Source organism: Trichoderma harzianum, assembly GCF_003025095.1.
Source record: "Trichoderma harzianum CBS 226.95 unplaced genomic scaffold M431scaffold_3, whole genome shotgun sequence".
NCBI lineage: Eukaryota > Fungi > Ascomycota > Sordariomycetes > Hypocreales > Hypocreaceae > Trichoderma > Trichoderma harzianum.
In genome coordinates, this window is record NW_020209251.1 from 851,931 (window position 1) to 865,370 (window position 13,440).

The 13,440-nt window shown below is 47.0% G+C and overlaps 5 protein-coding genes across 5 annotated transcripts; 2 read left to right on the forward strand and 3 right to left on the reverse strand.

The window, feature by feature from the left end:
- Positions 1-107: 107 nt before the first annotated feature.
- M431DRAFT_479145 (hypothetical protein) lies at positions 108-4,980 on the reverse strand (the record flags this gene model as incomplete). Its single annotated transcript, XM_024915742.1, is given in 5 exon segments — positions 108-850; positions 1,037-2,281; positions 2,301-3,235; positions 3,277-4,259; positions 4,375-4,980. The coding sequence occupies 5 exon segments, from the start codon at positions 4,978-4,980 to the stop codon at positions 108-110; spliced, it is 4,512 nt and encodes a 1,503-aa protein (XP_024777224.1).
- Positions 4,981-5,438: 458 nt separating this feature from the next.
- On the reverse strand, positions 5,439-6,398 carry M431DRAFT_505124 (hypothetical protein). Its single transcript, XM_024918584.1, has one exon. It carries the CDS (start codon positions 6,368-6,370, stop codon positions 5,681-5,683), a length of 690 nt encoding a protein of 229 aa, XP_024777225.1. The 5' UTR covers positions 6,371-6,398; the 3' UTR covers positions 5,439-5,680.
- A 636-nt stretch (positions 6,399-7,034) lies between these two features.
- Positions 7,035-8,749, forward strand: M431DRAFT_505126 (hypothetical protein). The gene is made up of 2 exons (XM_024918585.1): positions 7,035-7,294; positions 7,378-8,749. The coding sequence occupies exons 1-2, from the start codon at positions 7,076-7,078 to the stop codon at positions 8,584-8,586; spliced, it is 1,428 nt and encodes a 475-aa protein (XP_024777226.1). The 5' UTR covers positions 7,035-7,075; the 3' UTR covers positions 8,587-8,749.
- A 3-nt stretch (positions 8,750-8,752) lies between these two features.
- M431DRAFT_109069 (hypothetical protein) lies at positions 8,753-9,349 on the reverse strand (the record flags this gene model as incomplete). Its single annotated transcript, XM_024911696.1, has 1 exon — positions 8,753-9,349. The coding sequence occupies one exon, from the start codon at positions 9,347-9,349 to the stop codon at positions 8,753-8,755; it is 597 nt and encodes a 198-aa protein (XP_024777227.1).
- A 1,899-nt stretch (positions 9,350-11,248) lies between these two features.
- On the forward strand, positions 11,249-11,983 carry M431DRAFT_78900 (hypothetical protein; the record flags this gene model as incomplete). Its single annotated transcript, XM_024922757.1, has 1 exon — positions 11,249-11,983. One exon carries the CDS (start codon positions 11,249-11,251, stop codon positions 11,981-11,983), a length of 735 nt encoding a protein of 244 aa, XP_024777228.1.
- Positions 11,984-13,440: the final 1,457 nt, after the last annotated feature.

The window sequence follows — 13,440 nt, forward strand, 5'->3', positions numbered from 1 at the left end:
ATCCTACAAGGGCACCAACCACGAGAAATCTTGATCAGTACATATTGGTTGGTGCTTCTTGTCTGGATAACCAACAGCCCTTCAGTGCCAAAGGAGAAGGTAATCGGTTATTCGGTTTGCTGTGGCATTCCTTCTGCAAATGTGACTTGGAAGAACATTTGGCTCCCAGCTTGATTTATCCAGGCCATCTTGTTACCATGTACTATGACACTATACCTTGGATAAGGTCTGTAGTCGGCAGGAAGCCAAAGAATCTCTTTGCCATTCAACATTATCCACTCTTGCTCGAAGTACAGAAGTGATTCGGCGGGATCCTCATCAAAACGCTCTTCGAGAGAGGCTGATGTAGACAGCAGCCGAACCGGTCGATGGTTGACCAGCAGGTGGGCGCCGTCAGGCGAGAAGCTCAAACAAAAAGCGTGGTCGTTGATCAGCTTCTTTGGGTTGCTCCAGCGCCCAGCACCATCGTGCCAGAGCCAGATGTCGCCGTACCTGGACCCGGACGACGCAGATGCTAGAGTCTTGCCGTCGGGCGAGAAGGCCAGAAGTGAGAAGTCCAGAAGTTCGAAGTCCAGAAGTTCGAAGTCCGGGATTTGGCCCTCGAGACTCAACCCCTGCTGATGAATCCCCGTGGCCGCATCCCAGAGGTCGATGCAATCATCCAACGCAGATGCTAGCGTCTTGCCGTCCGGCGAAAATGCCACAGAGCGAATCTTAATATTCGTCCCCCAGTCTCTATCCAAGGTCCACAGGGTGCTGCCCGTAGTCACATCCCACAGCCAGCACGAGATAACCTCGTCTCGTGACGCCGTGGCCAGCGTCTTGCTGTCCGGCGAGAACGCTACAGCAGCTGCCGTTGTGTCATATAGATCAAACGGCTGAGCTCCCTTCTGCATCAGCCGGCATGTCCAAGTGGCCGTGTCCTAGAGCTCGATGCCATCGTCCAACGCCAGGGCTATCGTCTTGCCGTCCGGCGAAAAGGCTACAGTAGTTCTATATGGGTGTCCCTCGTGCTTTTGAGAGATTGTTGGCTCACAGCCCCCCCTAGCTGTATCCCAAACCTGGAAACCACTGCGCGAAGCCGACACAATTATCTCGCCGTCGGGAGAAAATGTTGTGCAAATCGATGCCCCGGAATGCCACATGTTATGCTCTTCAACCGTACCATGGCGTTTCCCTAAACTTGTATCCCAGAGCTTAATAGTCCTGTCCCATGAGGCAGAGGCTAGTGTCATACCATCAGGCGAAAAAGCGAGACTCGTGATTATGCCGTGGTGTCCCACGAGTGTGTCCCAGATGCTATCTGTATCCATATCCCAGAGTAGGATACTATTTTGAGGCCCCATGAAAGCTAGCATCTTACCATTAGGCGAGAAAGCCAAGGAAGAGCTTTGGCGATCATTGATGTCAAGCGTTTTCAGCTTTCTCCATGAACTTGTATCCCAGAGCTGAATGGAGTGATCGACCCCTAATACGGCTAGAGTATTACCATCAGGTGAAAAGATTACACGGTGGACCGAGTTTAATTCATCGACTTTTTGTTGGTACTTCCCAAGAGCCACGTCCCATAGCCGAATGATCCCATTGCGTGATACTGAGGCTAAGATCCTGCCGTCAGGTGAGAAGGCTACAGATTTGTCTCCAATACCAGCATCACGTTCCTCGATTGTTTGCCGACAGCTCCCTAAAGCAATATCCCAGAGTCGAACAGTACTGTCAAGTGACGATGAGGCCAATATCGTGTCGTCAGGTGAGAGGGCTATAGACTCGACATTTCCATAGTGTCCGACTAGTGTCCGTTTATGGCTTCCAGTAGACGCTTCCCAAAGTCGAATAGTATTGTCATCAGATGACGAGGCAAATATCTTGCCGTCAGATGAGAATGCTATAGACCTTACCTTTGAATGGTGTCCCTCTAGTGTCCGTTGATGGCTTCCCGTGGATGCCTCCCAGAATTCAACATTACGACCCAACGTGGAGGCAAGCACCCTGCCATTGGGCGAGAAGGCCACCAAGTTGACCATGTCACCTGCATCGAGGGTCTGTCGGTGTGAATCCCATTGGATTTTAACCCCTGCCAGCATTTTGATAAACGGTAACCTATGCTTCCATTGCGCGGCCTTGACCTCGCTTGTCGTTGGACTGAATACCAGTGCGGAGCCATATGCTTGTAGCGGAGCTCGTTCTATAATTGATCCATGGCTTTGGATAAATCTCTCGGCATCTTCCAGGAACCGAGTGAGCTGGGAATTTAGGTTCGATTTCTGGAAGTGATCAGTAGCTGCGCATAACGAAAGTACATTGTAATTTTGCACCTACCTGGGCAATAGACAGAAGCTTCCTTATTGCATCTACACCCCCCAGAAGGTTTCCCACGAGAGATAGGCCTTCTAGCCAGTGAAGAAATTTCTCCCTCAGAAACTTTAATACTTCTCCATCATCCGCAAGAACTCCCTCGTGATCAAAGTTCTCCCCAATTGCTGCAGTAAGGTGATCAGCCCAAAAGACGCAGGAGTATTGTAGCGGAGCCAGAGGATCCGGCTGCGGAGGTCTCATATCATCCGGTTTGAAGCCGTAATCGAGGTTGTACATGTTTTGTCTGAGCCCCGAAGACATTGCTCTGATCGAATACATTGCCATGTCCTCATGCCCTTGCGACATCTCAGCTGGCTGATCCTTAGATTTCCAGAGCTTAGATTTGTAATTTTCCTGCAGATAATCTTTGGCTGACTGGTGGATCAAGTACACCGTTTCGTTCTGAACTGTTAGAAATGAACCGCACTTTCGAACAATAGTCGCTGGGGTTTGGTTTGGCAACTGGGCGAGCACTCCGACTTCGGAAAGGGTTAAAGGACGAAATGCAAGAAGAGCAGCCACCAGTACATTTCTGCGGTATTCGCGGTCTTGTCTCAATACCTTTTCAATCTTGCCCATCATATAGTCGTATAATTTCGACAGGCCGGAAGGGATTTCCTTGATGATGTCGAGAGCATACATTCCATCCACCACAATATGGTTTCCGTCTTCTTTGTCCAATTCCTTGAATGCCAAAGCCACCCAAAGAAAGGTATTTTCACCTCGCTGGCTGACTTCGTTCCTGGCTTGTTCCAATATTTCATCAGTGTATCCTGGTCTGCCTTTGAGTAAGGAGATTTTATGGTCAATAAACGCATTGACTGGTTTTTGCAACTTCTGGGAATCGAGCTCGACCAACGAGCCTTCTGTTTCTGGAACCCTGAGATCAACTGTTGGGCGGCTTGATACTAGCCACTTTACTTTATGGGAGATGTAAGGGAAGTGAAAATAAGTCTCTTAAGATCGCCCAGGTCCTGCTCACACTCGTCAAGTGCATCAACCACGAGATACACAGGAGATAACTCAGGATTCTTCAACATATTCTCAAACGCATCATTTAGAGAAATAAATACACAGTCGCCTTCAAAAAGAGAAGCACCTGCATTATCGTACTTTGCTTTCAAATGAGAGATTAAATGTGGCTGCTGTATAAGGAGCATCCAAATTAAACATCTCAAAGTGGCTTTACCGGTATCTAAGGCCTTAACTGTGCCTTGACAGAAAAAGTGAGAAACTTTAGGTGCAAATGCCGCCGAGTGGCTTAAGAGCTCGCGAATGATACCCATTAGAAGCATTGTTTTCCCAGTGCCGGCATGGCCTTTAATCCACAATAATCGGCATGATGGTAGCATAGATCCGGTGTTATTCCAATTCGTGAATGCCTGGTATTCCTCCATTTGGAATATCCAGTTGTTTGCCTCACTGAGTAACGTATCTTTGTTTTTCTCAATCTTCTTCATGTCATCTTGTGGATCTACCACGAAGAGATCCCTAAGGCACTGTTTGTTCCTCTCATCCAAGTTGCTCTTCTGATAAATGACGATGTCTTGAAGTGTCTGACGAAGATCCCCAAGTAGCTCGACCATTCCTTTGGCACGTCCAAGGAGTTCCTCCAGCATAGTCTTCCCCTGGACCTTGATGTACTGATCTAAATCATGACGAATGACACCTTCCGCGTCCCTTATAGCCTTGTAATCGTTTTCCCAACTATTCAAATTCGCAAGCTCTCGGAGGAACTGAAGGCCTTGATGACGGTAGTAAGAGCATATGCTCTTCATTTGATACTGGAGGAGAGCCTTGTAAAGAGAAAGAATCTCCCTTTCCAGTTGAGACAGGATCAACCCAGACTCATCGACGTCATCTTTCTCCATAAGCATTCGGTCAGGGAGCACTACCACTCCATTCTGGAGATAACATGCGCCATGCCGTCCAGGTTGGATTTTATTGCTTTAGCAGGATTTGTGAGGATCTGGCAGAGATTAATCGCTAAATTATAAGAATGGTGAGGATATTAATTACCTGTAATCCGATACAAACACCAGCCCATGGAAGCGCGGCCTGAGGGATATTCCCGACAGCGGCATCGACGAGTCCCTTTACAGAATCGATGAATTCCGCAACAGCACCCACTCCGTTCAAAACATTTGACGTCGTGGAGACTGAGAGCCTCGCTTGGCCCTCTTCCACCAGCTTCCTCATAAAATCCTGTCGTTTAGTTCGATCATTGAGATGTGTCAAAACTTCATCTTCGGAAAGCGTAGTCTTGAGGACTGTCGCCAAGATCGTTGCATACGCCCTGACAAGTTTTACAGTATCCTTATCCTCCGCGAGGCTTTCGTAAGCAGCGTTCCATAAGTCCTGGGATTTTGAAGGGCTTGTGCATTGCTGCTCTGTTGGTTCGGCCCTTGTTGTGCTGCTCATATGTGGTTTCGAGCCGTGCGCGTCTCCTTGGCCTAAAGATTGCTCCTCTGCTATTATTGCCTTTTTCGAAGTTTCAGGTTCCGCTGCTCTGGCGTCCGGGATCTCCTGATCTACGCGCGGTCCAGATGATGGAGGCAGCGGCGATGCATCACGCCTGAGAAGTCTCTTAAACCTCGAGATTTTTGACTGGTGTTTTTCGCCCATGGCCTCGACAACGCAATGGGGTGTCGCAAAGTATGGGATTGCACCACGACTGTAGAAGCTGTATCCTAGTCCTCGAGTATTAGGAAAATAATGTGTGGATTAGTAAGTATGTCTATCGGAACACATGAAAAGGCAAATAGAGGATATGAAAAGATGCAAAGATCAGGCTGAGCGACTGTGGGTTGAGCGAGCGTGGGCGCAAGTCGTTATTGTGCTCCCATGTTCTTTTTCCGCTGCGATATTCGACACATACTTTAGGCACGGAAAAGCATTAGGTAGTACTATGTCGAATGATAAACATTGATGGGCTATTTCTAAGGAAAATCAGCGTGATGAAAGGTGCCCCTCAGTTAGGCCGCCAATTCGGGCATCAATACGACTTTCTTACATGTACATTAGCTAAAATCAACGAACATTCAATTATTATCCAATCCATCGGAACTCCCCGTCTCCTGGACCTCAAATAGCACCTCTTTTCTTCTACATTATTTCGACCTACTATTAACTACCTATGTAGTAAGCTTAAAGAAGAATAAATCCGCCTTTTGGTGCCAGTTTTTACGTGGAACCAAGCTATGGATATTTGCAATTCGACTCTGCGAGAAGGCTATGTCTCCAGCACGAAGCCACGATATATCTGACTATAGCTGCTTAGATTCCATATTTACCCCTAGTGCTGTTCTACAGAATCTTGTAAACATCAGTGGCTCTTAACCACGGCGAGGATGAAGCCAGTAAACACCGGGTTAGGTATCATCGAATGACAAGCCACTGTCGGCATCAGTGTGGCCTGGACTCGCTCATCTCTGCCAATCTGTGTTATGATAGTCTCGCCTCCTTCCTCTTGTCCATTCTTAATCATTGATGGAATCACATCATCCAGAAAGATACATCCACCTAGACGCGTCAACTTGACCGCCCAGTCAAAGTGCTCCCACTGATCTTCAAAGTCCGCGTCGATAAATACCATGTCAAACTGCCTCCCTTCCTCCGCAAGTTTCGGCAATACCTCCAGCGCTGATCCAAGCAGGATCTCTACATCGAGGCCACTGACATTCTCCAGTGCCGTGTCCCGATGTTTTGGGTCGATTTCGATACTGGTCACCTTGGCTCCCGCTTCCGCAAAACAGATGGACGAGTAGCCTCCCAGCGTACCAATTTCGAGGACTGACTTGACGCCCATGAGCTGAGCGAGAATGGACAGATGTTGACCAGACATGGGGAGGACACTGATGGGTGGAAGGCCTTTGGCTGCCGAGTTGGCCAAGCATTGTTCAAGCTTGGGATTGGGATGGAGCAAAGCAGATTGGGCTTGTGCGTCGAAGTTTGGGGCTAAGCGAAAGTTATCATAGCTGAAAACTTTCCGCATTGCCGGTGTTGTGAGTGCCATATTGAAGTGGTGTATTGGTACTATAAGAGCTGAAAACTTGCAAAGTATCCGATGAGGATAGTAAACTATGAAAAAACATCAAGTAATGCGACCGGCATATATATACTTACTTCGGAGTTCTTGAAATACCGATAAGCCGTGCAGAGTATATACGACATCCCTCACGTCTCAGAAGGAGTCGCATATCTAAGTGACGAAATATACATAGTAGGAGTTAATCCTACGGCTAGCAGCCATACAATGGATATGGGGCTCCTCTAAGAAGAACGAAAAAGTCCCGCTGTGCATATGTAGCTTGTTTCATATGAATCCGACATGTCTAGGAGGTGTGTTTATCGGCTTCTAAGACGGATTGGACTAAACGAGGCAGAGGCTCGTTCAACTCAATGGATCAGCGAATCCACCAACGCCAGCAAATCAACAATCCTATGTACAGGCAATATTTCCTATTTGACAAATCAAGAATTGACTACTTCAATGCCCGAGTCCCCTTTTCGGAGTATTACAATAAGGGCCCGCATTTGCCGAAATCTCGGGGTTCCGCATCTCCAGATCCGGCTCGTTTAGACTTGTATGGTTTAGTCTCCGAGATATCTACATGTAGCCTTGTATAGTCCGATGTGTACAAACAAACCCGACCACCGATTTCGCAACCACACGACAACTCCCCTACATCATGCAAAGTTCGTGTACCCTCCGGCAATAATGGAACCGGCGTCAGCGTCTGGCTCATCCTCTCATGAGGCAAAGAGAAGGACCGCTCCGTCGCTGCTCGACTGCACTAATGTCTTCATCATCACCTCCAGTTCGGAACCGGCGCTATGCAAGATCCCAACCAACTTGGTAGTAGATCCATTCAGGCAGAAAAGGCTGCATCACAAATCCAAGCGCGGATGTGACCAGTGCAGGAAACGACGAGTAAAGGTTGGTCATCGGTCTAATGGGCGCTACATTACGTTGACCCCGGTCTCCGAATGCTGCTAACCTGCGTCATTCATATACACAAGTGCGATGAGAGAGTTCCAAGATGCTCGGCATGCACTCGCAGGCAAGAGCCTTGTAGCTGTTGGATTCCTGGCAGCCGCAGGCGAGAGGTTGAAAGATCGCAAGAGATCCTTGCTGTTGACCAAGTACCCCGGAGCGTCTCACAACAACTCGAGCTGGTATCGGATGAAGTAGTCAACATGCTACACATGAAGCTCTTTCACAACTTTCAACATCAAACGATCCCTACCCTCCTCTTTGACTCGGGTGCCTGGGAAACTGCCATGCAGCTATCCTTCAGCTTCCCCTCTCTAATGCATGCCATACTTTGTGCGTCAGCGAGGCAGCTGTCGTTTCTCTTTCCCGACGAGCAGAAGTATGCTACAGCAGCAACCACTCATTTGATAAAGACACTATGCCTCTTCCGTGACGACCTTTCCAGTGAGCTCACTCCATCCAACGTCGATGCATTTATGGTCACGACTGCACTGCTGCACATGGAGATGTGGTCCAATGTCGAGTGTGTGGTGTTTGGGCCCGACGGGGCTATGTCATATGATCCGCTTCAAGACCGTGTTTTCCAACACAGCCTGGGCGTCTTGCACGTATTCTTGAGCTGTACTCCTCTTTCCTTGCAGGTATCGTCACCATTGATGCCGCACATTAGGCATAGCTCTCGAAATGTCCTGGTCAATGCTGCAAAGCTAAGTAGAAAGTCACTAGAGAACTTCAGGTGGTTTTTCTCATATGAACGGCCTCTTAGTCCATCCCTCCTTTCCGTGCCTCTCCCCTTTGTTCGCGAATCCGACCTTGCCCCAGAAGATTTCTGGGCCGTTGAGATACCAAAGCTAGCGGAAATAGGCCCTTCCAAGTCTAAAGAAGCAGGCTACTCTTTAAAGGGATATTATGGCATTGTGGATCGCCTTTGCCTCATATTATCTTTCCTTCCAGAGGCACAAGATGAGGAATATGAGGGCCTGAGCCCCGAGTTGACAACAAACCTTTCTCGATATCTTATTATTTTCCCTGTTCTGTGCGACCAACAGTTCGTGTCGATGGTGAGACATGGGGACCCTCATGCAATGGTCTTATTGTATCACTTTTATCGCGCCGTAAGGATCCTTGTTCCTTCAACAGAGCATTGGTGGGCACAAAGAAGGGCTAGGTTGGCAGAGAAGGCAATACAGCAATGGCTATTCCGAGAGTGCGCTAGAAATGGGGCATCAGTTTGAGACAAGATTTCCTAGATCTCACATTGTATATCTTTTGACTTTTCTTCTCATTCAATTTGCTTCTGTAATAGACAAGCTCTCTATAACTTCTGATAACGATGTGCATCCTGAACTACACCTTTAAAACCTAGAGAGCTAGATCGTGAAACCATAGAAACTTTGTTACTCATGGCTTCACACGTGGTGCTCCTGGCTCACTGCCCTCCGGCACAGGCACCAAAGCCGACCTTGTATAAATATGCCTGGCGCCCTCCAGATTGAAACCTTCGACGCAGCCACCTTTGACCGCAAGTGAGGGCCTAGGCGTACCATCCTTGAAGATTACCCGATGCAGGATACGAACGCCACACACTTTGCAGAAATAACACTCTACTGTGTTGCCGGAATCCGCTCGCCTGGCCCACATGCCAATATGTTGCTGTAAATGTTTGGGGAATGGCCACATGCCCTCAGATGGGAAGATGGCAGAGGTACCAAATGCGGAAGCCGATTGCTTCTGGCATTCCGTGCAGTGGCATACATATTTGCTGAGAGGTTCAGCGCGCGAGGCTGTGAGGGAAATGGTGCCGCATTGGCAAGTTATCTTTGGATTTTCGCTTATTTTTGGGGGCATATTAGAGTGGTAACGATGAGATATTGATGAGGTCGGATGTGTTGAACCCTTGGAGTGACTCATGAGATATGGACGTAGTAAGCTGTTTGATGGCCGCAGTGCAGTCCGCTGCCGAAAGGCAGCTAGTAAATATGCTCTTGAGGAGTTCATTGAGAGTAAAAGAGTCAATACTGATTGGATTCAAGATGAGTGATTCAAATCGTAAATGAATCCTCTGGTTAGTCTAGAGACATGGTGTAACTAATAAATGCCGACGGACTATCCAGTAGAGTAAGCACTGTTGGAATAACGTTGTTCCCTTGAAACCAAGATCCTTTCTTTCTTAGTGGTGAATTAAACGGTGAGCATCTTAGCGCCGGGTTGGTTAACCACTAAAAACGGAATCATGTAACTCCAGATTTGGAGTCTTGGGATGCAAATAAGTGGAAGACATCACAGTCAAGAGAAGAGCTTGAAGTGGCCCCGAATTCTCCGCTATCTATGGCTGTATGTGCCTGAATGTGTAACAAATAGCATTATGATGATATTGTATTCAGATGCTTAAAACTGTCAACCCGTATCCGCCAGTCATCACCCTGCCGATTGTCGGCTTGTTTACAAGGGAGCAGACAAGAAAGGCGCGCCAATTATGGAATCTCATAACCTTTTCTGGAGGGTCATGGTTTGTGTCTCTGCTTTGTCTTTCAGGACTAAATCTGCCTTCAGGCGTTGATGTAAAGCTAATGGCTGAAACTACATGTAGATCTTTCTCTCAAGGATCTCATCCCTACACAACTCTGACATTGGTCAATATTACATTGAGTATAGAAACTTTGAGTTACTAGTTAATTATAAAATTATGAGGCACTAACATAAAGATCAACAATCTGACAAACTGCTAATGAGATTAATGACATGTAAGGCTCATAACACAAGGTCTTCTGTCGCAGCTTGGTAAAGCTGGACAAGAGAGAGCTGCGTAATATCACAAATTCTGAGTTAACCGAGTCTTCATCAGCGACCAAAACGTTCTCTATGATCTTCAAGTTTGAGCTGTACGATACTGAGTTAACGACATCTAATTTGTGGTAGTAGAGCCATGAAAGTTCCCGTCAAAATACTCCTGTGTGCTAGCGCGATGCCATGGACCAGCCGGCACTCTCGGTAGCTGACTCGCATGCAGATACCCATTGAAACTCGTCAAGGCCAAGCTATACCTACTCTAGTAGAAATTTATAACACGAGTTTATGTGCTGATTCCAGATCTACATATTCTCGTTGAAATTCGTTTAAAAGTGAAGCTATACCTATTTTAGTCGAGATTTACCATTTATAACACGAGTTTACTTCGCATACAACTCATCTCCACTAAGGATAAGAGAAAGGAAACCCCTGCTTATAATGCACCACGCGATGATGCCCACAATAGGTATAGGAGTTAAAAAACGTAGAATTCTAACAATATTATTGGGCCATTAACGAGCCTTCCCGTCCAGACAAGACCTCTTTGCTGCAGTCAGCGCAAGGGTTGGCAACGTAGACAAGAAAAGAAATACGAAGTTTATAGAGACAACAGAGGATCCAAGGGTATGGAAAGTGACTAGTCTTGTAATTTGTTATAGCTACTTCGTATACTATCTGGTATTGTATTACCATACACGCTCTTCCAAGGAAGCTTTCATTCCTCTTGCTTTGCAATGGTGCCACTCAAGTTCTCCGATGGCGTTACGTTGGTAACCCGTTGAAGTGGGATTGGCTACGGTACGAAGCAAGCAACTTTGAAACGTAGAGACATAAGTCGGTGTAAGATATACTGAGGAAGTTGTAACTATATAAAGTCTCTCCTGAAGACTCTTTAACTCAGATCCGTAGACCGGTGAAACTGGTTTAGACAACACTCAATAATATACCATCATTTCAATCTATATAGCCTCTTATAAGCTTTTAATCTCAGTTCACTAACTTCATCTGCACCTATTCAAGATGAAGTTCGGTGCTTCAACCACAAACCTACTTCTGGTGGCTACTACCGCCTTAGCCTCCCCACTGTCTACTCGCAAGCAGACGGCTATGGATGCTTTCCGTGCGAGGAGATCTTTACGTCGCTCCATTTCATCTAGACCCGGCGCCAGCAACACCGGCGGTACTGCGGATGCAACCTCTCCTAACTGGGCAGGCGTCGCCATCTCACAGCCAGGCGTCACCGAGGTTTCCGGCACTTTTACAGTCCCGCAACCCAAAATGCCACCTGGTGCCGATCCTAATCTTGCGCATTGTGGTGTTGCATGGGTGGGAATCGATGGGTGGACTAACGGCGATCTCATCCAGACTGGTGTCCTCTGGTGTACCTATATCGACAACTCAACCTTCTGGTACCCTTGGTATGAGTATCTCCCTGGCTTTATTATCGAAATCAATGGGGTGAATGTAACTGCTGGATCAGTTGTTACTGTCAATGCCAAGAAGACTGGCACTAATAGCGGAATTACGACATTAACGGTTGATGGTGTAACTGCATCCCATGATTTTACTGGAGAAGAATACAGCTTGCCTAGCACAAGTGCTGAGTGGATTGTCGAAGACTATGAACTTACGTACGGAGGCCCTCCTTATGCTCCATTTGCAGACTTTGGAACTGTTACCTTTACTGGAGCAACAGCCGTTGTCAACGGAGCTACTATTACGCCGGGCGAGGGTGAGTGGGTTATCGTTGACCTAGACCAGGGGAATGGACCCATCACATCATCAAGCTTCTCTGGCAGCACAGTGACTGTCCATTATAATTCAGGTTCGGGAGCAAATTGAGTTTTGGAAACTTCAGCTCGGAGAATATCGCATACTTGTTCAGGAGACGGATTATGAAGAGCATTGGTTCTGGACATGCTTTTAGAAAACAAGCATTAATACAAAGCTGCTATATCCTATTTGAACATATATAAAGAAATCTGTAATATTGGTTGCTTCTGCAAATAACAAGCTGCAAGATTATATACTAGCATCGACTTTGTAAACCGGGGGCCCCAACCACGTTCCCTGTTACTGTACCGTATTCCCTCGAAAAGCTCCAATAACGGAGATTTCTTTTCATAGTATGATGCCGATGCTAACGCCGCATAGCTTATGTAGGTAGCTTATTATAGGACTTACTACCTTATCGAATTTTCACGTGAGTTTGCGATCTGGGTACTGGTTCATTGTCTTCTACAACTGTAATGCTTATTTTTAAAATCGTAGCTCCGAAATGCAAAAAAAAAAAAAAAAAAAAAAAAAAGGAAGATATAAAACTCAAGGAAAAGGCTTGACGGGACCCTAGATTTTCCACTACCTATGGTCGTACGTTCCTGATTTATAGCAAAGTCCTTTAACATACTCTGTATTAGTAATATGCCGCTTCATTGTGAACTTGAAGTTCCCTTTTGCTGAACAATCGTACGCTGCGCTGTGTATACTGGAGACTACTCGGCGCTGGGTACGATATGCTTATGCCACCATTATTATATCAAAGAATCCCCACGCTGTCTACATAATGCTGGTAGATATCCCGCAGGAACCCGCATCCTTGCGGCCTACTCCAGTATCCCCACTCTAGATGTCGAATCGGCAGTTTGATGACTTCGCAAGAAACCTATTTGCGCATGCACAGCCCATATGGTCACTAAAACTGGCCCTCGGTCGCTTAAAGGCACTGCCACCTGTAATCTATGAAGACGAAGGTCATTATGTCCAGGATGCTTCCCCAGCAATGTAGTAGGTACCCGCAAAGAGCAGCTGATAGCTGGAAGGCTTTGATGCACAGGCCTGGGAATCGTCTGCTCCCTGCCTCCCATTAGTATCTAACTACTCCGTAGGACTTTATTTATAAGTGTTACTATAGCATTGACATGTCCTCTTGATATTAGACTAACTGAATGTAACAAGAACTTTTGCAAGCGACTTTGAACACGCGCGGCCTGCATAACAACTTGACCGCCTCTACTACCTATCTGGTGGGGAACCGAAACTAACAGTAATGTACGTTAACGGCACGGCACGACTCGTATCCGCATGTTCCGCCCGTCAAGTCGGAATGATCCGAACATGAAACCAAACTTCCCACGGCCTGCGAGCTGGCCCTCAGGACAAAGGCACCGCAAAAGGCGACACTTGCGAAGTTCCAACGAGAGAAACCATACAAATACCAAGCCACTCCATGGGTTCCCACAAGTCTCGGGAGATCGTCTATGCCCCTCAGAGCACATCCGACGAGACCTCCTGAGCCTGGT

What these genes read in the sequence shown, in the direction of transcription:
- M431DRAFT_505124 (XM_024918584.1), bottom strand. Translation starts at nt 6,370, where the DNA reads ATGGCACTCACAACACCGGCAATGCGGAAAGTTTTCAGCTATGATAAC.
- M431DRAFT_505126 (XM_024918585.1), top strand. Translation starts at nt 7,076, where the DNA reads ATGGAACCGGCGTCAGCGTCTGGCTCATCCTCTCATGAGGCAAAGAGA. An exon ending in GCAGGAAACGACGAGTAAAG is followed by an intron (nt 7,295 to 7,377) that starts GTTGGTCATCGG and finishes CATATACACAAG; the next exon opens with TGCGATGAGAGAGTTCCAAG.